General features: G+C 37.2%; 1 protein-coding gene across 3 annotated transcripts in view; it reads right to left on the bottom strand.

Annotated features, from left to right (window-relative positions):
* The window catches only part of PDE7B (phosphodiesterase 7B), a 330,410-nt gene that overhangs the window by 42,293 nt on the left and 263,764 nt on the right, over window positions 1-24,353 (bottom strand). For all 3 annotated transcript variants that reach the window (XM_005551917.5, XM_065543434.2, XM_005551916.5), the window contains 2 exons: window positions 3,231-3,382; window positions 1,532-1,595 (listed from right to left, as the gene is read on the bottom strand). In XM_005551917.5, the coding sequence (XP_005551974.1) occupies window positions 1,532-1,595; window positions 3,231-3,382 (216 nt within the window). The remainder of the gene's footprint in view (window positions 1-1,531; window positions 1,596-3,230; window positions 3,383-24,353) is intronic.

Genomic DNA, 24,353 nt, shown 5'->3' with positions numbered 1-24,353 from the left:
CTATTTTAGAATTCAAGTCAGCAGAGATGCAAAATTGAAGCTGTAATGACTTGTAAGCATTCAAGAAATATTGTTTATTTAGGAATAATGATTTTGAATTTTAAAAGCACAGACAATGAAGCCAATGGAACAGAACAGAGAACCCAGAAATAAATTCATGCTTCTGCAGCCAACTAATGTTTGACAAAGGCACCAAAAACACATTGGGGAAAGGACAGTCTCTTCAATAAATGCTGCTGGGAAAGCTGGATATCCACATGCAGAAGAATGAAATTAGACCCTCATCTTTCACTGTATACAAAAATCAACACTAAATGAATTTAAGACTTATACATAAGACCTGAAACTCTGGAAGAAAACATATGGGAAATGAAATCGGTTAGGTGGAAATACAATTTATTTCCCCCTCTCGATTTTGTACCTACTTATAAATCAATTTCAGCATTTCTTAGATATGTGTGGTATATACTTTGTATACACGTGAGGCTCTTTGACTTCTCCTTTGAACCAGTTGTAGCATCTTACTGGATCTCTAATTGAGTTGAAAATCTCTGACGTGGTCATTTCATATGTCTATAAGAGTCATGATTATATTCTCTTTCAAACAAACACCATTTAACAAGTTCTTTTGTTCACAGGTAACTTAGTTTACCAGTACCCATTTCTCAGTTGATTTGAGCAAAATGACATGCAAAATTATGGGATTCATCTCTTTGTGATCTAGTTTGCTTTCCACAGTGTAAAGGTCCATTTCATGGTCTTAAGCTATATTTCTCTCAACTGCATATTGTTTGCCAAGTAATAGAATGATGAGAAAACCATATATAATGACTTAAAGCACAAGTCTAGCAAATGATGAGGCCTATCAACATCAGCATTAAATGTGGTGTCTTTCATTGGCCCTCAAAGTCATCAGCCTTTGTTTAATGGCCAGATAAAAATATAATAGATTTTTTATTATTTTCTTAAGGAAGGTCTTTATAGGTACAAAAACTTAAGAAGTGACACCAATGAGGATGTTTACTTTTCCCTTTGGCTGCAGCCTAAGCTTTTATAGTCTTTCCTCAGCAATTGTTTTCTTCTGATGATGTCAAACACATTTGAGCAATACCCACAACAGGGCAGACTTAGCTCACTTAATAAAACTGCACAAGCACCCTGCCCAGTAAAAGTCAGGGCTGATCAGATATACTTTTGTTTCTAGTTTTCATCAACTAACAATGAACTCCCTACTTTTGGATGTGGCCAAAATATTCTGCAAGAAAAGAATCTAATCTGTGGTTTCTAAATTCCTTTGGGATGATCAAGGTCACAAGGAAACTGTCTTAAGATTCTAAGGTCAAATTCAGTCCTTATTCTTCATTTGAGTTGATTTTCCCTTACCCAGGTCCTTCTTCAGTAGCTGTAGATTTATGAAAATGGGGAAAGAAGGAAAAACGAATAGCAATGTTTAAAAATAAATTTTGTTTTTCATGAAATTAATCCCATTTTATGGTATATATTTTAGTGAGAATTCTTTTGGGTAACTTACCATTTGTCAAGCGATCAAACAAGAAAATGTCAAAATCCCACATTCCCACTTTGGAGAGCATATGCTGAAAAGGCAAACAACAAACAGCACGCAAATGAATCACATTGGAGACTCAAACATTTACTTTGAGATACAGTGGATTAAACAATTAAAAAGTTGAAAATCCTCGCATAATATCATCTAGTACAATTGAATGTTTTTCCTATGTCCTACAATAAAATCCAAATGCCCCGGCGTGACACAAAAATACCCTCACAACACATCAGAAAAATGAAGGGATATTAGGTTATTTTTGAGGTTTAGATTGTGTGAGACTTTTACCTAACTCACACAATATTGAAGGCAGCCCCAGGACTTGGCCTCTGATAGCTGGACTTCCAGCCCTCTGTCCTTTCCACACCTCACACCACCTTTCTTGAAAGGTGGCTGCTTAGAGGAGAGAGACCACCAAGAGTGCTCTGTCAGTGATATTCCAGGGCTGGGGAAGCTTAGACTTGTTCTCCTCTCATAAGCAAACAAACAAGCAAACATTCAAAAATTGCCCAATATCAGACCTTAAGTTGTTAGAAATGATTTTTTTATCCTTTTGGAGGCCTAATATTGGGAATTAGCTCTTTTGACATTACTTGCTGTTCATTTGCTCATGGCATATATTAGTTGCCTGCCTGCCTGCCTGCCTGCCTGCCTGCCTGCCTTCCTGCCTTCCTTCCTTCCTTCCTTCCTTGCTTCCTCCTTCCCTCCCTCCCTTCCTCCTCTCTCTCTTTTCTTTTTTCTTTTCTTTTCTTTTTTCCTTCCTTCCTTCCTTTCTTTCTTTTATTTCTTTTCTTTTTCTTTCTTTTTCTTTCTTTTTGAGACCTGGTCTCACTCTGTCCCTCAGGCTGGAGTACAGTAGTATCATCATACCTCACTGAAGCCTTAACCTCCCGAGCTTAAGCAATCCTCCTGCCTCGCCCTCTCAAAGTACTGGGATTTACAGGCATGAGGCACTGGGCTTTGCCAGTGGTATATATTTCATAATAGTATATAAATAGTATAATATCACTTGGCATGCAAGCTATAAAATCTATCTTTGACTTCTGTTTAAACTGGGGCATTTATTGCTGAAATTTAAATTCCTCTGGCAGTTTGGGGTGGACATAACCTGAACACTTTTTGCAGATTGTCACACATTAATTTCCACCCTCAGTCAGATCAATGTATTACAAAAGTAATTGTAGAGTTATTAAGATTTATTCAAATGAATTAAAAATTATGAAAAGGAAAATGCAGTGCATCAACAGCCTAAAGTAGAATTAAGAGTTGATAATGATTGGGTTATTTTTAGTGTAGCTATTACAATGAGCTAATTTAATAAATTAAAAACTTTAGTTATTCCTTCATTAGTAATCTGCCAGTCCAAAATTTTGCTTTACTTAGTATCATGCAAATATATTTCATACCTTTATAAAAATGAAAATGGCTAGTTAGGCATGGGTATATTAAGCATATAAACATGGTTTACTTCGTGTACCTCATAAGGGGGATGTTTCTGTTAATTTCATTTGTTATTAGTGGAATAAGTCCAGATGTATGGAATAATGAGCTCAGGGTCACAGAGCTCCTCAAGAGGCAGAGTAGGACTCCAACACCAGTGCTATCGGCCGAGGCACATACTGTTGGCCGCTGGCCTGCTGTGAGGAGACAGGGGCAGTCAGCTTACCCTTGCTTGTCCAAGGTAGTCTTCATCCAGCAGGTGGAGAGGGGCTTGTGGTATAATTCCACGAAGCAGCCTTGATGCATGGAAGTATCTTTGAAAGCTTAATAGTCTTTTCACCTTTTTCTTGGTGCCAATCTCCCCTGAGTATGTTGTATCTGTGGAAAGTCATCAAGTCAAGAAATTTATATATTTAAAAGAGAGCCAACTTTCTCCACTCTGTAAAAATATAATGTATTAAAAGGAGAGAAATTTAGAGGATGCTTTCTATACTTTTAAAAATATAGTCTATTGAATTCTACATTTGAAATGCTTCATGAACACACCTGATATATTTTTTAAATTTTTTACTTATTTTTTGAGTCAGGGTCTCACAACTGTCATCCAGTTTGGAGTGCAGCGGTGCAATCTTGGCTCACTTCAACCTCTGACTCCTGGGCTCAAGTGATCCTCCCACCTTAGCCTCCTGAGTAGATGGGACTACAGGCATGTACCACCATACCTAGCTAATTTTTACATTTTTTGTAGAGACAAGTTTTCGCCATGTTGCCCAGGCTCGTCTTGAACTCCTGAGCTCAAGCTATTCGTCCACCTTGGCCTCCCAAAGTGCTGGGATTATAGAAGAGAGTCACTGCACCCGACCTAACTATATTTCTTATGCATTACATTTACTAAAATGTCAAGGTGTTTCAGAATGTAATTTTGGAAGACCATGAAATATATGAATTAAGAATTTCATTTTCTTGTTAATGATGCTGGTATGCTAAGTGAAATTCACACAGTTCTGCATGCATTTGAAATGAGCAGTTATTCTTTTTCTACTATAGTGGAACTGAGACTCAAACATTTAGACCAAGTTCTCATCCCACACTCTCACTTGTATGATGTTTTCCACCTGAATTAGAAGGGTTGTGAATATACCAGTTTACATGTGAGGAAATGGTTCCTAATATCCCAGGAACATCACTGGCAAAGGAACCAATAATCTTAGCACAAAAAGTAACCTGGATGCCCCTGACAAGAAGCAGAGAGTGTTTACTTTCTAATGGTGTATTCTCTCTTACTGGTTGCCATAAAAATCGAATCTTACCAGTAGAGATATTTTAATACTCATTTCACATGTGCCTTTCAAAACTTGAGTGTTGACATCACAGTGATTGTCCAGAAATACCCCAAACACATTATTTGAATGTCTGTCAAGATATTTCTTATCTCAGCTGAAATTATATGAATCACTCTAGGGCCACATTAGTGACGTCTGCTGCCAATTTTGAATGTAGAGTCAATTTAACAGTCTAGTAGGAAATGTACGGCTCATATGTAAAGTAATTTTGGCTTCTGTCCTGCCTTCCCCTATCTCCCCCTTTCCTCTATGGAACTCAAAAATCACAACAGAGGGCAGAGGCAGAGGAAACAATGGTGCTCCCTGATGGCAGTGAGTGACCAAATTCAGTTTGTTATTTAGGCTGCATTATGCATGCAAAGGCATAATTCAAGGGCAAGCTATAGGTGGACCAGGTCTGGAGTGGTTCGATTTTACACATGTTGTATCTAGACATCTATCAGAGATGCAGGTGAGGATGCTAAGTAGAAATAAATGGATATAAAATCCAGAGCTTGAGGGAGAAGACTGGACTTGAGATAAAAACTTGATAGTTGTCAGATGAGATTACCTAGGGAGTAAGTATAGATATGGACGAGAAAAGGATCAAAGTCTGAATTCTAGACTCTACCTTGACTTTAGATGGGTTTAGAGAAAAGTAGGGCAAATTAAAGAGGACTGGGAAGGAGTATCCCATGAGGACAGAGAAAAGCCAAGAGAACATCATTTCCTAGAAGCTTCATGAAGATTGTATTGCCAGTGGGAAGATGTGATCATCAAAATTAAATGCTGCTAATGGGTCAGGTACCTTGAAGACTGAGAGTTGGCCATGAACTATGCACAGTACTTGAGCACATTTTATTGTGTGCCTAGAAGCAGCAACACTCTGGTAGCAATGAGCACACCTAGCACCCAGACTGTGGTTTTAAAATATGACTTTTTGCTAATAGAGACCAGATTTATCTTGGTGAAATGGCCAGTTCTAGGGGAGGGATGGAAAATGTACCGGATGAACTGTAGCATCTTGTTATACTAGAAAATAAGAGGGAACTAAAAAAATGATGGAATCATTTAAAAATGACAGAAGTGACAACATCAAGGGGTCTGAGAAAATATGGGAAATCTGAGCCTCAAAATGAATAACAAAAGAATGGATTATAAACCATTGGCTGAAGTAAGAACCAATGAGTTCATACTGGTGATAAGGTAAGTAAGTAAATAAGGAGAAGTGAAATCTCTTCTTTGTAGAATGTGCCAACTGATACATGTAGAAGAAATAATAGTTGGAAAATTACCATTTTGCAGCCAATATGGTAATGACTGATTCAGGCCAGAATCATTAACGGATACTAAAATTATTAAGTGAAAAGTTTAAAAAGCAATGGGGTAATTACCCAATATCAAAGCATTTACCCACAGAAGACTTATTAATATTGGAAAAGAAAAACATGGGTAGTTTTTTAGTGGAAAAATGTAGAGGGGGCATCATCTTCCCTAAGTAATCCAAGTTAATGCCACCAGAAACTGACATCATGCTCTTCCTAATGTAATGCACTGAGGATACAACCTCACACATATTGTGTTCCTGCCCCAAATGCACATCTGATTCTAATAAAGAGGAAACATTAGACAAAATTGTTGAAGGACACTCCACAAAACAATCAGCCTGTGCGCTCTTAAAAAATGTTGATATCATGAAAGACAAAGACAGCTTTAGGTATTGTTTCATAATAAAGAATACTAGAGACAGTGCACTAAATGCAATGCATGACCCTTAACTGGATTCTGTATCAGAAAAAAATTTCATAAATGACATTATTAGGATAATTTTGGATACGGATTTATGCATGAGACATTCATATTTATAAATATTTTAATACTCATTTCACATGTGCCTTTTAAAACTTGAGTGTTGACATCACAGTGATTGCCCAGAAATACCCCAAACATATTATTTGAATGATAATTGAAGTGTGGTTACAAAAGAATGCTTTCATTGTTAGAAAATACATGCTGAAATATTTAGTGATAAAGTGGTATATGTACAATAAAGTGTTAAGAAAAAAATGTATTGCAGCAAGGCAAAGATTGCAAAATATAACAAATGGTGCATATGGAGAAAGAGTATATGAGTATTCTTGCAGATTTTTGATAAATTGAAGTTATTTTATGATAAAAAGTTTAAGAAGAGAAACAATGTGAAGAAGTTTGAACAATATCAAGTGTAGACCACTCTTTTAAGGAGTTTTGCTACATAAGAAAGTCAAGAAATGTAGTGATAGCTCTATATAGAATGAAATCAATTATTCAATGAACAAATTATTCCTGTGTTATGTATAAGGAAAATCTAAAAGAAAATATCTATAGATGATCTTTTCCTTTTTTTCATATTCTAGAAAAATTCCCCCATCCCAAAATACTAAAAGAAAATGTCTTATGTAGCTGGGGGTATATCTATATTTATATAATAAACTCAGAAGCAAGTAAAATAACCCTGAATGATGGAAATATGCCATAAACATAGCAAATTGAAATGGATTACTTCTTAAACTTCCCTTTAGTTTTCCAAGTAGTGTAGTACTTTAGGAAGATTCATAGTTAAGATAATGACATTGAAATTAAGTGACATATTGTAAGTGTAGATGGTAGGAAATAATGGTTACCATTCACTAATTTTGACTAAAATATCACTAAACTAATGATGCCATGAGCTGGAGATAATAAGTTTAGATCTGTTTTTATCTTTATAACGAAGAAGAAAACAGCAAGATTCCTTACCTATTTCTTTCACCTAGAGTCAAACGAATAATAGTAATATTAGTTCGGCAACATGACAGAATGCGGACCTCTTTGGATCTTTGTTTAAATTTTTGTTATATTGTTTCTCATGACTGTTTTTGGTTTTAATTTTGATTTTTAAAAAGATTGCATTAAGATATGATACATCTTGATCACTGTGTTATTTGGTATTCCCCTAAATTTTAAGTAAGGCTAGTGCCTCATTCCTCTCACTCTAGTCTAGCCTGTCTTGCATTTTTTTTTTTTTCAAATTAAAAAAATAGAATAGAGATGGGGGTATCACTGTGTTGCCAGGGCTGGTGATCCTGGGCTTAAGTGATCCTCCTGCCTAGGCCTACCATAAATGCTGGGATTATAAGCATGAGCTACCATACTGGGCCAGTCTTTGAAACATAAGCTCAGATGGCGTTAAAAAAAATCCAGTAATTAAATAAAGCCAGCCAACAAATCTTTTCATAGTTAATTTTTTATGATGCCTTGTAGGTTAAAAAATGTAGCATACAATGTCTTTCCCCATAAAATTGTTCAAAGTTTTTGAATGAATTGTTCATCATGACGTATATTCTTTATTTGTATACTTTCAAACCTACCGTCTCAGTTGGGCAGGTAGATATCTGACAAGTTGCAGTGTTAACTGGTGGCCAATATTTTCTAAAATACCAAGGCAGGCCATGACTACTCCATTTAACTTCTATCTGGGTTATCCTTTAATTAACAAGCAAATGATTCAGAAGCAATGCTACATAGCCATTTGTGAAAATAATAGCACTTAATTTTCTTATTTGAGGACATACATAAAGCTAACTGGAAAAAAAAATCCTCAAGGTAGCTTTCTAAAGGGGAAGAACGTGCAACAATCCAAGAAAAATAAGTTTATTTAAACTAACATTAATAACTTATCAATCGAGTGTCATTTAGGGAGCAATTTGTGTTTTGTGAGATAATGAAAAACGAAGATATAAGAAGCTGAAGATGGGAGAAAAAAATTCACATAACAATCTGAATAAAGCACCCTCTGTATAATAGTACAAGGTCCTGCTTTTTGAAGTATTTAAATGTGTTAATCAATTTTTGATAAAGATCTGATATATTTGTTTCCAAAAGGACTCCCAGTGCATAGCTACCATATTTACTTTGATAATGTATTGATATGTATTTGATATGATATGATAATGTATTTTGTATGTATTTCTGGGTAGAAACGTAAATGATTAGCTAAGCTAAATGTTACAGATGGCTCAGTTAAATTCCTCTTGCAAAAATCTGGGGAATGTTAAGAATGTGCCTGGTAATAAAATGCTAGGTTTATTTAAGACCCTTATACAATTTTACAAATCATTACTTAAAGGCATTTACAGTTATCCTAATGCACCTTTGTTGGATTTTATTGTTTTATGGTTTCCAGATTCTTATTTGGAATAGTTATAAAAAGTGTTCCAGAATGTTTCATTGCCTAATCTATGTGCGCATTGACCCGAACTGGGAAATTCAATTTCTGTTCACTTTTCTTTTGTAAATATCACAAATATCTACATATTAACACATTTTTGCACTACTTTGGTGCTAATTTTAGGAATACAAAGTTTGTATTGGCACTGCCAGTACAGTAATTTTTAAATTTTACAAGTTGGGGTTGGCTCAAATGCAAAAATATGTTAATAAAAATTATTTTCATTTTTGAGTACCTTCTCTATGGAATATTCTGTATAGGGGCTGATTAATTTTGGTACCAGGAGAAACTTTAAACCTAGAATAAATATCTGAGATTTAAGAAAGCTATAAATATATCCATATTACGAGGCTGTTTCTGTCAACTGTATACCTGGTTTCCTGAAATAGGTCTATGTCAACTGTTTCCAGAAGTCCAGTAGTGAGTAATTGGTGCAGAAGTAGCTCAGGTGATACTGAGAACAAAGAAAGCCTTTGTGTTTAAGTGAGCAGAGCTGACTGTAAGCACCCATGGAGATCCAACTCCATAAACCAAATATTAGCACTTTTGAGCATCAGTCCAACTGAACCTCTTAATAATGTGTTATTAAGCCCTACTTTGATAATTATTGAGCTAGTAATTATTCTAATAAAATTTCTTGCTTGGTTAGTGACTATTCATAGTCTTTGTTTATCTTCCTTTTACAGGAATTTTTTTTAAGTGACAGTCTTGCTATGCTGCCCAGACTGGAGTGTGGTGGCTATTCACAGGTGTGCAATCATAGTGTACTACAACCTCAAACTCCTTCCCTAAAAACAATCCTCCCTCCTCAGCCTCTAGAGTAGCTGGGATTACAAGTATGTACCACTGCATTCAACTGTTACAGGATTTTTCATATGTCTTGTACTACAGAGTTATTGGTGAACAACTATTACACCCCAAAGTCAGAAACCATTTAATCAACCTTTGTGACCCCTCGTATCTAGTGTATAATAGTCTTACATATAATGGAAACAGTAAAAAATTTGCTGATAAAATTTGAATAAATTATTCATTTACAGAAACATCATTGTTAAATGCTCTTTTTGAACAATAAGCCAATTTGTTAAGTGGAAGATGCTAAAACTTACACATATTAGCTTTGTAATCATTTTCTGAATCAACCTCAAAATGGAGTTCTAGGGTCCAGGCCCTCTTGCCACTGCCACTGTCCTTTGCTTTTTTTTGTTATTTATTTTATTTTCACTTTTTATAATTGTTTTATTTTTAATGTTTGTGGGTACATAGTAGGTATATACATATTTATGGGGTACATGAGACGTTTTGATACAGGCATGCAATATGTAATATGACATCATGGAAAATCGGGTATCCATTCCTGCAACCATTTATCCTTTCTGTTACAAAGAATCCAATTATACTCTTTTAGTTATTTTTTCAATGTACAATTATTATTGACTATAGCCACCCTCTTTGTCCTTTGCTTTTTTTGACTTTTGCTGTAACAATTGTGCCTTGTATGGTTGCAAAGTTCACTCTTATTCACATATCTGACTTTCTTATTAGGCTGTAAGGTTTTGGAGACCAGATTTCTGTTAAATTTTCTTTGAATTTCCACAAAGTCCTGCAAGTTATAGGTGTGAAATACATGTTGATGGAATTAAATTACTTTCCTGATGTGTGTGCTCTCATCTAAGTTCAAGAATGCTGAGCTCTGGAGGAATCAGGGTGAAATTCTAGTTTTCAATATGCAGCTTTAAAAAACAGGAGAAACTGGTAATTAGTTTGACTTTAAGTGTCCTGAAGCAGAAGTAGCAGATTTACAGCACAGCTTTTTCACTCTTTCACACATTCTACTAGTTCAGGGTTCAGGATCCCTGCAAAATTGGAAGGTTAGTGTTGTCTAGGATGACAGTTTTCTTGAAAGCATACATGAGGATTTTAAGGTTGAAGTAACCTAGCCTAAGATGCAGTTACCCTGTAAAAATAATTTTTATATAGACTACTTTAAGAAATTTAAAAGAATTCTTTAAAGAGGTTGTATGTAGAAAACAATATTGACTCATTTCCAGAACTTACAGTATGGACTTTGACGAGGTGCTAAAGATGACATTCTCTGGATGAGACCAGTGCTTCCTTCAATGTATTAAACACTTCGATTCATTTTCATGTGCTTTTAGCAAATTTCATAACTTAGACTTGGTTGTAATGACTTCAGTATTCAAATCACCCCTTTCACAGTTTAGCATCTCTAGACATTAAAGTTCCATTTATTCATAAAAGAGCTTCCAGAAAACCTTTTTAAAATAAAATACTATGTCTCCCCCAGCCTTTCGGAAATCACCAGTGGTCGTAAGCCATATTTGTTTATTTCTTACTGTGTGTATTCTTAGTGGTCAGAAAATGATGGGTAGAAACTGATGACAACCAAATATATTATTCAGCCCTTAATGTCATCAAGTGTGGAGATTTCCTCACATGGGTGGACCTATTTTTAAGACAAAGTCATTATAAATGACTTTGAAATTCTGAGCAATTTAATTAAGATAAAAAATTAACTTTCTTAACATTTAGGGCATTTGCTAGGCTTAGTTTTTAATAGAAAAGATCAGCTGTAAATATTAAAAAACAAATAACACATACAATAAAACATGTACAACAATAATAAAACCACCAAAAAGAGGAAAAAAAAGTAAGAAAGGGAGAAAAAAACTTAAACCAAAATAAAACAAACCATCATCTTAAAATTTAATTTGAAGTTGGGAAACCTGTTTGAGCTTAAAGGAACTCAAAAGTTATTTTAAGTTCTCGAAACTCAGGTCTTGAATAGAATGTATTAAAGCCTTATGTCATTAGCTCTTCTGTGTACAAAAAATACTCACGACTTCTTGACGGCTGTCACTAGAAGAAGAGTTTTGTTTCAACATTGCCACTGAGTGGGAGGAGGAGGGGGAGGAATAGGAAAGTCTTTAAGACAGAGTGAAATTGTTTCTCTCACTCTCCTTTTTAACATGCTTATTTTTTCCAATTGCCATTTTTCCTTTATGTTCTTGACAGTGAAGGGAAAACCAACATGGCTGTTTGAGTCATGGAGTAGAATGAGCTCCTTCCTAGCTGACTGTCTGCACACCTGCTGCATCGCTTGTAGGTGTTCAAGAGGATCAAATGCTTGTCTCCTTAACCATGCAACACATGGATTTTTGGCAAAATCTGCCGTTTTTAGTTGATTTTTTTTTTTTGGCCTACCATAAACTCCATCCCAACAAATGGGTTATGAATCTTTGACATCCGGGGTTCAGGGATGGTTGGAAAACTATTGTTTCCTTTTTGTAAGGAGGGGAGAAAACGCTTTAAAAATAAGCTCTTAAGGCTTCTCTGGGCAATCGAAAGGTTTTTCAAAATCCTAGTTTGAATGAAATTTAAATGAATTAGTAAGAAGCAGATCAAGTTTCCTCAGTCCTAAAGAAGTAATACGTGCCAGGCTCAATGTGGTTTTATTGAACCCTCCGCTTCTCAGAGTTTGAAATGTTATAGCAAATCCAGAGTTTTGAGGGCAACAGTTTGTGGTGAGCAAATTGAAGTGACCAAACTTTCAGTTGATTCTAAGTCTCCAGAGGTTAAAAACTGCTGCATTAACTCTCTAGTTCTCAGCACACATTTAAAGCAAGTGTGGTCTTTTATCTGGGAGATATGTTTGGACTGTCAAATTTGACTGCAGAAGTTCCAGATGTGTGCCGTAACGTACTACAACTGCTTCTCTCCTTTCACCCTCTCTGCTAGTTTACTCCCTGTCCCAGGATATTCGATGAACCCCTCTGAGGGCCTTTAGTCATCCCTTTCAATCTATCTCACCTACCACCGACATATTTGTTCCTCAGGCACAACTCCTACATGTCAGCCCCCTGCTCCAAGTCCTTCAATGGACCCCACAATGTCTCCTTAATTTATATTATTTATTCTGACATTCGTGGCCCTCCACAATATGAGGCCAACTTACTTTTCCATTTTTATCTCCCAAAAGTACCCTGCAGATAAACAGATCTCTGCTCTTGCTGTTTTTACGCCAGGTCCCCCAGAGTTTTCTGTTTCTATCTGGATTCCCACATTCCTTCTCAATTGAATATTCTCCCCACCTGTTGAAATGTCATCTGTCCTTCGGCAGCCCACCTCAAGTACTTCCTCCTGGGCTCCTGGTCAGAGGCATTCAGCTCTCTTCCTAGTATTGCAGTAACTTAGCTCTCTTGCTGTGCGGCAGATGCCGCACACTGCTGTAAACCCTGTTAGGCTAGGACTATGTCTTATCTATTATTATGGTGCCTGGCTTACCGAAAAGGTGTTTACCAAAAGAAGGAATGAAGGAATGAGATGACTATTGAGGTGTAAGCTGCTGTTCTGTTTATTGTAGTACATTTTCTGGCTCATGATAGGTGCTACCATGTAATTGTCGAATTGAAGTAATTGTCCAGAACAGGCAAGACTCATTCATCTAACACGTCAGATAACAGGGATGATCCCCTGTATAGAAGAACTTGAACCTCTATTTCTTTTCTGAATTTGTTGGATTTTCCTAAGTGATTATTAGTGCATCTTTAGAAAGACGGTAGATTAGTACTAACTTTACCCATTGGTAGAGGCCTAGATAGAAACTTTGATCTCTAAAAACTTCCAGAAAGAAAACCTTTATGCTTTATTCTTTAGAAAGGGAATGCATTGGAAGCTAATTCCTTTTTCTTTATAGGTTACAAAGGCTGCTTGAATTATATTTCACTGGAGTGGATTCTGTGATTTAATTATGTGGTTTTTATATGTGGTTGGAATATAACTCTTTAAATGTAAATATCCTTAGTTCCTCAGAGAACTCGAGAAATTTACCTGTGCATTGAGATTTCTCTCTTAGGGCCCATGGCTGTCTATGGATTTTAGTGGCACCTTAGGACTAATCATGTCTGTACTCTTGGTGTAGGACACTCTTAAGGAAGCAGGTTTCATTAAGACATTAACAGGCCATGGAAAGTTATATATTTTCACATTGAACTAATTCAGAGAGAAGAAAGAATTGTTTTAGATGACTACTGCAGTGTTCACCTGCGTGAGTGTCTGAACAGCTCCCAAAGACATATCTGATGTATTTCATCTAGCACAAACACACTGGGTCTCCGATTCCATGTATTCAATCCATACGAGACTAGAGGTTGTAGCTGGGGTGATGGAACCAAAATATTGAGTACCTACTAGGTAATTTACATTTGCGATCCAATAAATTTTCATAAAATTGGGTATTGTGAAGTTGATATTAAAATAGGTACATCTTACAAATGAAAAAATGAGTTTGGAAAGGTTTAATAATTTAGCCAAAGTCATGCAATGGATAAGTAACAGAGTAGGGATTGGAACCTGGGTCTTTCTGACCTTGAAGATGATGCTCTGCTCATTATATCCTGCTCTTTACAGGAAAGGGCAAAGAGTGGAGACATAAGGCAGTCTAGCACAGGACCCTATTTTCTCTGGGGTATAGTGATCCAAAATGATGTATCAGCACCCGAAAGATTTTAAGTTTTGGTCCTTTAAAAAAAAGTGTAGTAAAGTAGCCAAACTCATAGATGCAGAAAGTAGAATGGTGGTGGCTAGCAGCTGGGGAAGTGGAAATGGGGAAATCACTGTTCAAGGGGTATGGAGTTTCAGTCACGCAAGATGAAAAAGTTCTAGAGGTCTGTGGTACAACATTGTACTTACAGTTAACAAGACTGTACTATACACTTAAACATTTGCTAAGATGGTAGATCTCATATTATGACTTATTTACCACATAAAAAGTATAGTAAAACAAAACCAATAAGAGGACATTACTTATTCTTTCTAACTGTGTAATTCATAAATACAAGTGTTTAAAAATCAATAAAGTTGTAAAGGCTGAAAATTAAACTTGGTATCATTGAACAAGAGAGTGAGAAATACCGTAATGCTAATATTGAAAGACAACTTGTAAAATAACTAGAAAACAACTAGAGAAATAACTTCATGGCAAAGGTTGGAAGCGATTCTATGTGTGTGACTTTCCTACTTCTCTCACTAAATGTACAAATGAAGTATTAGGGAATAAATAATCACTTGTGGGTTTTAAAATTGAAAACACATGTCTCCCTGGACACTGAGTTAATGTGATTTGATTATTATGTTATTACACAAAGAAATTCACAGACATTGGTTGGTGTCTCCAGCTTTGGAAAAGACAAACTTTTTTTTTGTGTACATAGAGTGGAGCAGCAGCTTGTGGGGAAGGGAGAGAGTGGGAGGTACTTGGGCAAACAGGCGGCTCAAAAGAAAACCCTGCCGGGATGCACAGGGATGCACACAGACCTTGTGTTTAACCCTTAGGAGCCAAGCCTTAAAGTTGCCTGAAATTTAACCTGAAGGGACATCTGTTGATAGAGTCATGGTGTCAGGGCATAATCCATAATATTTCCTTGCTGCTTAACATGGCCCATAGGCATTGTCTTCTTTCTTCTTTCCTTCCCTCTAGAAAACACATATGTCTTTTATGTGTTTTCTAACTATCTCTACCTACCTTGATAATTTTGCATAATGTTTTAATTAGGAATGGCTATAAGAAATATATAATATTCTTTGGTAGTTGTCAAACAAACTGGAAGCAGTTGAATGAATTGGCTATTTGTTTTTTGTAGTCTGATGAACACTGGGAAGCCTCCACCAATAAATATCCTTTGAACACTTGCTTTGTGCAAGGCACTGTGGTACCTGAATATACAGAATGGATATGGTTTGGCTGTGTTCCCACCCAAATCTCATCTTGAATTGTAGCTCCCATAATTCCCACATGTTGTGGGAGGGACCCAGTGGGAGGTAATTGAATCATGGGGTGATTTCCTCCATACTGTTCTCATGGTCGTGAATAAGTCTTATGAGAGCTGATGGTTTGATAAGAGGAACCCCTTTCACTTGGCTCTCACTTCTCTCTTGCTGCTGCCATGTAAGACGTGCCTTTCACCTTCCACCATGATTGTGAGGTCTCCCCAGCCATGTAGAACTGAGTCCATTAAAGCTCTTTTTCTTTATAAATTACCCAGTCTCGGGTATGTCTTTATCAGTAGTGTGAAAACGGACTCATACAAGAATATTCAAGTGAGTGTTTCTGCCCTCAACTACCCAGAGGAAGGTGGTGGGATTGGCTGTTTATCCCCTTCACTACTTTTGTTTCTGCTTCAGCTGTGGCAGGTAAGGAAGGTTTTAGTTTAAAAATACCTAGAAATTAAAATACTATATAAGGCAAAAAATATGAGCAAGAGAAAGGAAGATTATTTGTCTAGCGGGTGCTCCGTTCTCAAGAAAGTGATGATCTACTTTGCCCCTCACACTTGGAGTCAGAAGCCTTTCTTTCCACATGGCATAGAGGCAAGATGGCACCTGATGTATATGTAGGGGGTGTGGTCAGGTAGAGAGGGCGAGGAGACAGAACAGTAGAAAAGGAATGAGGAAGGGAGATCAAGAGAGAAGGGGCATTCAAGCACCCATCGGAGGAGGTCTCTGTACCAGTGAAAGGTAGTCTGAGAAGAAATGTGAGAAGTTTTTGGCACCACCCTCTGAATCCCATATGAGTTTGAGAGTTGCCCTCTATGAGATTGTATCCTTTCTGGTAATGGACTGGGTCCTGCACACCCTTCCAGATGAGGTAAAGCACCATGGCAGGGATGGAGTGGATCTAGGTTAATCTAGGTTATTAACACTGGATTGCTCAGAATGAAGAGTTTAATTGCTGTGTCTGAAGGAGGGAACAGAGAGAAGCAGAAGGTGGAAGAGACCTAGCGTTTTAGAATAAATTTAGTTAAGTACTTTTAGAATTGCCAAAGAGAAGAACTATCTTCGATTGTCTCAACATCTCACTCTTCCCTTCCTTTCCATCCCCTTCTCCAAACATTAACTGAGGGTTTACTTTGGCTCAGACACTGGGCTGGGTGCTGATGATGCAAAGATGAGGAAGTTATAGCTGCTGCTCCTGGAGAGTTTCCTGTCAGGAGCGGGAGCTCACTCCTGTCCTTCCATAGCAGCAACGGGCAAAAACAGTGGCCCTGGGGTGGGGAGTGGAGAGGGGTGTGGTAGGAGGAAATCTCTGCCCTTTCCTGGGACTTCCAGCTGCCCTTCTAGTGGACAGGTAGTGTGGCTGGAGAACTAAGCAGTGCCCTCATGGAGTTGGGACCTCCAAGAGCAGCTATGGTGCCATGGTGTTGTAACCAAGTGAATTATAGAGAAACGCCACACTTTGAGACTAATTCGGGAGTTCTTTATTAGCCGGTGACCCAGAGATGGCTAACGCTCGAAATTCTCTCGGCCCCAAAGAAAGGGCTAGATTTTCTTTTATACTTTGGTTTAGAGAGGGGAGGGGGAATTGAGCTGAAGCAATCTTACAGAAGTAAAACCGGCAAAAAAGTTGAAAAGACAAATGGTTACAGGAAAACAAACAGTTCCAGGTGCAGGGGCTTTAAATTCATCACAAGGTGATAGGTGTGGGGGCTCCGGACCCAAATGTGGGGGCTTTAGAGTACTATCACCTGAGCAAATTCCTGGGCACTGTGGACATAGCTTGCCACCTTATCAGTTAATTGCACTCTTTGATGTTCTGGGAGTCAGCTTGCACAAGTTAAGTCCTTGAGGAAGAGGGTGGGTAAGGAGCCCTTAATGTCTTGCAAATGAAGGAGCCGAATGGAATCCATCCAGCATTTTCAGCTTAGAGAGAGTCAATCCAGTTAATACAAGTTAGGGTGTCACAATGGCAGTCTTCTCCATTCTCTCTGGTATATGTCTCATCTCCACGTAGAAGAACCTTAGCACCGTCCTATTGCTGTACGTGAAATCTCTGCTATAGGCGCTGCCAAGCTAGGCAGAGCCTACAGACTGTGATGAAATGGAATAAGAAACTATTTCTGAGAAAAGGATACTTGGCCTAGAATGAGGTTCAAGGCTTGATTCTTCCACTCACCAGTCTTTTAGGTAAAAGATTGAAATTAACCTACATGGTATATGCTCAATAAAGATTGGTAGAGTGTGTAAGGACAGCTCCAGTCAGAATGCAAATACCACTCAGAATTAATGAATCAATGAATGCCTTAGCTTGAATTAGTTTGCAATTAGGTAGGCAATGTCAGATGGAATAGGTTCTGATGGAAGAGGGCAGAAGGAACAGTCTAAAGCTTGGGGTTCTATCTCAGAAGGAAAGTCATAGGGCGGTGGCTTTGTGGGGAGCAGGAAGGTGGGACAAAAGGACAGAGGAGAAAGAAGGTGATTGGGTGGAAAGTCTTCCTAGTCTTTTCCCAGTAGTGGCTGGTGTTTTGTGCTGGGCTCCCAAAGCAACCCCACCCTACTTATGTTCAGCAAAGCAGTTCTTCAGCCATATCTGCATTGTCATATTAACTTGTCTTTCTCACCCACTAAACTGTTAGTTCCTTGAGGACAGGGCCTATTCCTTACTTACCTATAATCCCTAGTGCTTAGCTCAATGGTGTGAGTAAGGAAGGGGTAAAAGTCAAAGGAAAACTTAATTCACTTGGTAATTTTGCCTGGGGGGTCTGAGTTCTCACAACAAAATAATCAGAGCTGCTAATACCTATCATTATTCCAGGTTTCGAAGCAGAGAAACAGAGTACCAAAAGATTAAGAAACTCGGTGAAACACATGCAACAAGTAGAAGAACAGGCATTCAAACAGTTCCCATGCTTCTCATTAACTGATATTGTTACTTTGTCTCATGCATTAGAATTAGTTAAAAAAAATTAGATTCCATCTTGAGCTGAGGCAAGTGTTTTGAGCTTTCCATCTTTGCAAATAAAGCCCTGTGGGCTATTTTTGATTATCAGCTTTCTGTTAAGGGGAATGATGTCAAAGCATCACTCTGGTAAATTGAATAGGGCATACTTGATTTGCACACGGGTGCTAAGCTAGTTTTCCCAATAAGTGGAAATAAGTGTCTTTCTCAAAATGCCAGGCTCTAGCTCTTGGTAAAAAGCAAGACCTGCCCAACATTTTCAACGTCCTAGAGAACACCCCTCTCAGTAATGACAAGTGGCAGTCTGCCCTCTTGATGACCTGATTGGGTTGACAGATTTCACACTGTTTAAGAATGAGGAGTGAGGAGTGTGCTATTTGGAGCCCATCCAGAATCATTCTTCAAAGTGTCAGAAGGATCACAGCAGAGCAAAAAGTTCAGAAGTTAAGCTAAGTTTAAGGTCTTTCATCCTGGAAAGTTTTCATTAATGTGTTTTTTCTCTTTTGCATTCACCCCAGTGAATGCTGCAGTTGCAAATTTCTCAGCATGACTTGGTCAAAACCCACTCAACATTATGCCAAGAATCTGCCTTTAAAACTATGCTGTCAAAATTTGCAGGCCTGAGAGGCTTAATTTTTAAAGTATCTGGTTTTCAGTAACCAGATTTCTAATTATATTGAATTTCAGATTTTTTTAGGACCCCCCAACTCTGAGTATTTTTCTTAAGAGCAACCAAACTTTCTGAAATTTACTTTAACAGTATTTATTTTTTTTTACCAACTTTAAGCCAAAAGAGAAATTTTGTGGTTAATAACAAGCCATAAACAATAACACTTCTGTAATAATAGTAGAATATTATTGATAACAGTCTTAGTAGCCATCACCTTTTATGTTTAGGACACTTTGGAACCAAAAGCTATCACTGATAAATAAAAAGCCCAAAGGGACTTAATGACTACATGTCAGGTAGTAATGGATGGCTTAAAATACAAATAAACCCTTGAGTGCTATTGGGATTTATGAGTCAATGTGGGAGGCATTGGGGAAATGTTGGGGGGCATTCTTGGCTGTCAAAATGATTGAAATGGCCAGAACAGAATTTAATGGGAAGGGAGCCAGGGATGTGGGATGTCGCAAAGTATGTGGGGCTCTTCTGCACAACAGAGGATTGTCCTGTATCACCTTCAACTTTTCAATAGCTGGTCAGGTATTCATACGGGTGAAAAGCCTATTTATAATGATCTGAACCCAGAACCTAACCCCACTTCTCTGTTTGACAGATAAGCTCAAAGTTTTGTTTTCTTTAAAATCATAATTTTTGTGGGTACATACTAGGTATGTATATTTTTTATGGGGATCACAAAGTATTCTTTTGTACAGTTTTAAAAATTTTTTTTATTTCCATAGGTTATTGGGGAAGAGGTGGCATTTAGTTACATGAGTAATTTCTTTAGTGGTGATTTGTGAGATTTTGGTGCACCCATCTCCTGAGCAGTATACATTGAACTCAATTTGTAGTCTTTTATCCCTCAACCTCTTCCCACCCTTTCCCCGAGTCCCCAAAGTCCATTGTGGCATTTTTATGTCTTTGCATCCTCATAGCTTAGCTCTCACTTATGAGTGAGAACATACGATGTTTGGTTTTCCATTCCTGAGTTACTTCACTTAGAATAATTGCCTCCAATCCCAACCAGGTTTCTGCAAATGCCATTAATTCATTCCTTTTTATGGTTGAGTGGTATTCCATCATTTATATATATTACAGTTTCTTTATCCATTCATTGATTGATGGGTATTTGGGTTGGTTCCATATTTTTGCAGTTGCAAATTGTGCTGCTATAAGCATGCGTGTGCAAGTATCTTTTTCATATAATAACTTCTTCTCCTCTGGGTAGATACCCAGGAGTGGGACTGCTGGATCAAATGGTCGTTCTACTTTTAGTTCTTTAAGGAATCTCCACACTGTTTTCCATAGTGGTTGTTCTCTTGTACAGTTTTAATACAATATTCCCTTTTCAGAAGTGTAACTACTATGCAAACTAAGGAAAGAATGTTGTTTTGGGGGGGTTGTGGGTAAGAGGAGGGAGTGGTGGACATGATTTTCCCAGAAGTTGTTCCCCTTCTTAGGAAATTACCAGTGGCAGGACTGCTGATGACAGTTGACTGCATTTCCAACATGATACACCTGTATCGATTGCACTGGACTGTCACATTCACAGGCTCTGCATGTGGGTGCAATACAGACTATATCCTTAGGCCTTCTAGGGTGATTATGCCCAAGCATTTACTTATTTGTCATAAGTTGCTTTTCTTGTATTTCTTGTGTATTAAAAGCTAGGGCCTTATTATGATTGTTTTTGAGCTTATGAGAATAAGTAGGCTATAGATTTCAAGAGGGTAAAGGATCTATCAGGGTAGTAAAGATTATAAAATGTGTTATAGAAAGGAGGCATTGGGTCTGAGAGGGTTAGAAGTCTTTCTACTGGGTAAAAACGTCCCGGGAAGGGTGTTGTGTAATGGGTTCCTGTCTGAAGCCTGGGAAGAATGGAGTATTTGCTCTGAGTCTCACTGCTCCAAGTAGAAACTAAGGTCAGAGTTTCCTCAATTTCAGTCATCCTCTTGCCTTTAGTAGTGTTTTTACCATATCTGCCTATACCACTACTTACATAATATCTTTTTGAAAAATCATACAAATTCATTTTTACCTATATATACATATTATTTCTTTATTTTTTTTTTTAGGGACAGGATCTTTGCCCTGTCTCCCAGGTTGGAGTTGCACCGGAGCAATAGTATTATAGCTCGCTGTAGCCTTGACCTCCTGGGTTTAAGTGATCTTCCCACCTCAGCCTCCTGAGTAGCTGGAACTACATGTGTGCACCACAACGCCTAATTTTTTAATTTTTTTAAGAGATGGCTTTTCCCAGGCTGATCTCAAACTCCTGTCCTCAAGCAGTCCTCCTGCCTTGGCCTCCCATAGTGCTAATTCACAAGTGTGAGTGACCATGCCCAGGCCCTTAGTTACATATATCTTATATAAAATTAGTATCAATAAAAAACAGATTTGATGTGTTAAATACATTTTCTCTAGTACATGTTAAAATATACATGTAATGATTATAGTAAAAGATAAAAGGTTGTTTCTATAACAAAAATATCGCCTGTGTTCCCATACCACGCTTTGGGAAATGGTGCTATAAAGGATAAAGATTTGGAAAATATGACTTAAGGATAAAGGATGATCTAGTCATACCCTATAATTTTCTTTGTTTAGAAGCGACAAATTCTCCTTTTACTAAAATAAATCCTCAATATTGTATTTTAAATATTTGTTTTATCACAAATTCAAATAATTTGAAATGTATGTAATGTCACACCCATTCCACATATTGATAATCTTCACGAATATGCTGTTTACTAAACTCTTTTTGGAAAAACTTCATATAATAGGGCAAACTCTCCAGCCACTGTTGTCAGCATGTTATATATAATTTACCTTTAGTAAAAATAAAATACGCCATCCATAGCAACAAGTCGTTTTGAATAAATGCCTTCAATATTTATTCATTCAACAATTATCTGTCAAGATCCTACTATGTGAAAAGCATTGTTCTGGGGAGTAGGATATAGCAATGAACACAATAAAGTCCTTTTCCTTGTGCAATTTATATTTTTATTCACATAATATGAAAATGGAGCTAATTTGATTTCCATTAGTCCTAAGAAGGAAATAGATGAGGGCATAGCATCACTCTCCATATGGACTAGATGACTGAAACTTGGCATCAGGGTATGTGGACACTTGATACTGTCATTTGACATTGAGTTTTATACAGCAAAGTGATTTTAATGTTCTTTCATTTGCATAGCTTTTCTAACGATATGCTATTTTGTTGAAACTTTGCTTATATTTCTCAGTTCCATTTAGAATTGGGTTGCACGATTTTTTTAAAAAAGATTTTTTATCTTTTAAAAATTTTTATTGCTGTCATTTTTTTTTTCCCAGTGTATAAAATGGCACTCCACAATTTGGGCAGAATTTTAAAATTTTTTAATTCTTCCACCTAAGTTTTTATTTTTTATATATAATTTAAATTGCCCTGAGTTCACCTTTGAGTCACACTTTCTCATTTTTCATGCCATTAATATTACTGATAAATGGTTACCAGGGCCTCTTAATTAGTATTTAAAGGAGTATAAGTATTCATTTTCTTAATCTTCTCTATTTAAGACACTTAAAAACTCATAACAAAGGGTGATTTAAGGTGGTGAGAGCTGTTGAATAGAAAGTTCAAAAATAAGAGACTCAGTCTTGTCATAAGACTATGGTGACATGTCTTAATTTCTAGAGAGTGGGTGTTTCTTACGTATCCAGCTATTAATGTTAGATAAAATTCATCTATTGTATTACTCTGTTAGTCATTTCCAAACAGCTGAAATAAAAACCCACTGCTTTATTTTCAAAATCTCAGGTGGTACCACTGGCCTTAATTGGTTCAGCAAATGGAAATTGCAACAATAAGAAAGCTAAACTCTTCACAAAGATTGTTTTGAAGTTCCAATTAATAATTGCTGTTTAAAGTAATTCACTCTGAAACATTCCAAGATTCTGAGAAGTCATGAGTCACTGGGGAAGAGCTAAGTTATGCCCCAAATAGCTTTTGTGTTAGGAGTTTTTGATTATGCTATAATTCTTTCAAAACAGGTTATCCTTGTTTGGCAATTCCCAACGAAGAAAACATTCGACCAACTAGAGCTTGCTTGTCTTTTAATATATTAGGCAGCACTTATCTTTGAAGACATTTCCTTCTGAGATGTTATAATCTATTTGCCTTTAAAATGATTTTCTATGTGAATATTGAGATAGTTTGGCAGTGGTATGAAGAACACTGCTGACATTTTGGAGACCTAATATTTCCTCTAAAAGAATAATTATTGCTATAATGGAGAGGGATAAATGTGATAGAGAAAATACTCTAAGAGAAGAGGTCTTTTACTTTATAGAGTCGGTATCTTCCAGCTCATCACAGCGTTGAACTCCTGGGCTCAAATGCTCCCACATCAGCCTCCTGAGTAGCTAGGACTATAGGCGTGCATCATCACACACCAAGCTAATTGTTTTATTTTTATTTTTTGTAGAGACAGGGTCTTGCTGTGTTGCCCAGGCTGGTTTTGAACTCCTGGCCTCAAGTGATTCTCTTGCCTCAGCCTCCCAAAATGCTGGGATTACAGGCCTTAGCCACCTCACCTAACTGGAGAAGAGGCCTTTCAAAGGAAAGAACTTTGTTCACTTTTTCCACTGCAAGAGCTAAGCAATTAGAAGAGTGCCTGACACATAGTAGGTGCTCAATAAATATGTATTATGTGAATAAATGAATGAATAAGAATAGCCCGGCAGTCTTAGTGTGTCTGGGGGCTTGCCTGAAGAGCATCCATCCTCAGGAGGGAGGGTGATGGGAGCTGCCTGCAGAGAGATACAGAGGACAATCTCTAGAGTCTTCCGTGAAACTTTGCAACCTGTCTATGCCCCCATACAGCTACTGAACTTCTCTACTTTCTTAGTGCTTCTGTTGCCCCTTGTGTCACTTGAGGATAATAATTTACAGAATTTACCACATTTTTGAGAGGAATAAATAATATTATACATATAAAGTGCTTAGCACATAGAACACTTTCAATAGATACCAGCTAATTTTAGAGTTCCAATATATGATTATAGATTGTACACTGATACTGGATTGAAATCCTGGGCTTTCTATGCAACAATTTTGAAATATAATTGAGTACTGAGATGAGTTTTTGGGTTTTTATAAAGCATATTGTAAAAGCACTCTTGATCTTAGGTATAGGCGGTTGGGTTAGGGATTGGAGAGAGAATGTGTTTTCATCTTACACCCAGGAAAAACTGGCCATTTCTTTGTAACTTAGTTTTAATATTAGGCAGGAGCAACCACTTGCTACGTAAGATATGAGGGAAAGAAAATACATATTTCTTTACTCACAAGCCCTCAGTGAAATATGCAT

Source organism: Macaca fascicularis, chromosome 4 (genome assembly GCF_037993035.2).
Source record: "Macaca fascicularis isolate 582-1 chromosome 4, T2T-MFA8v1.1".
NCBI lineage: Eukaryota > Metazoa > Chordata > Mammalia > Primates > Cercopithecidae > Macaca > Macaca fascicularis.
This window is presented reverse-complemented; position numbering and strand designations above follow the sequence as displayed.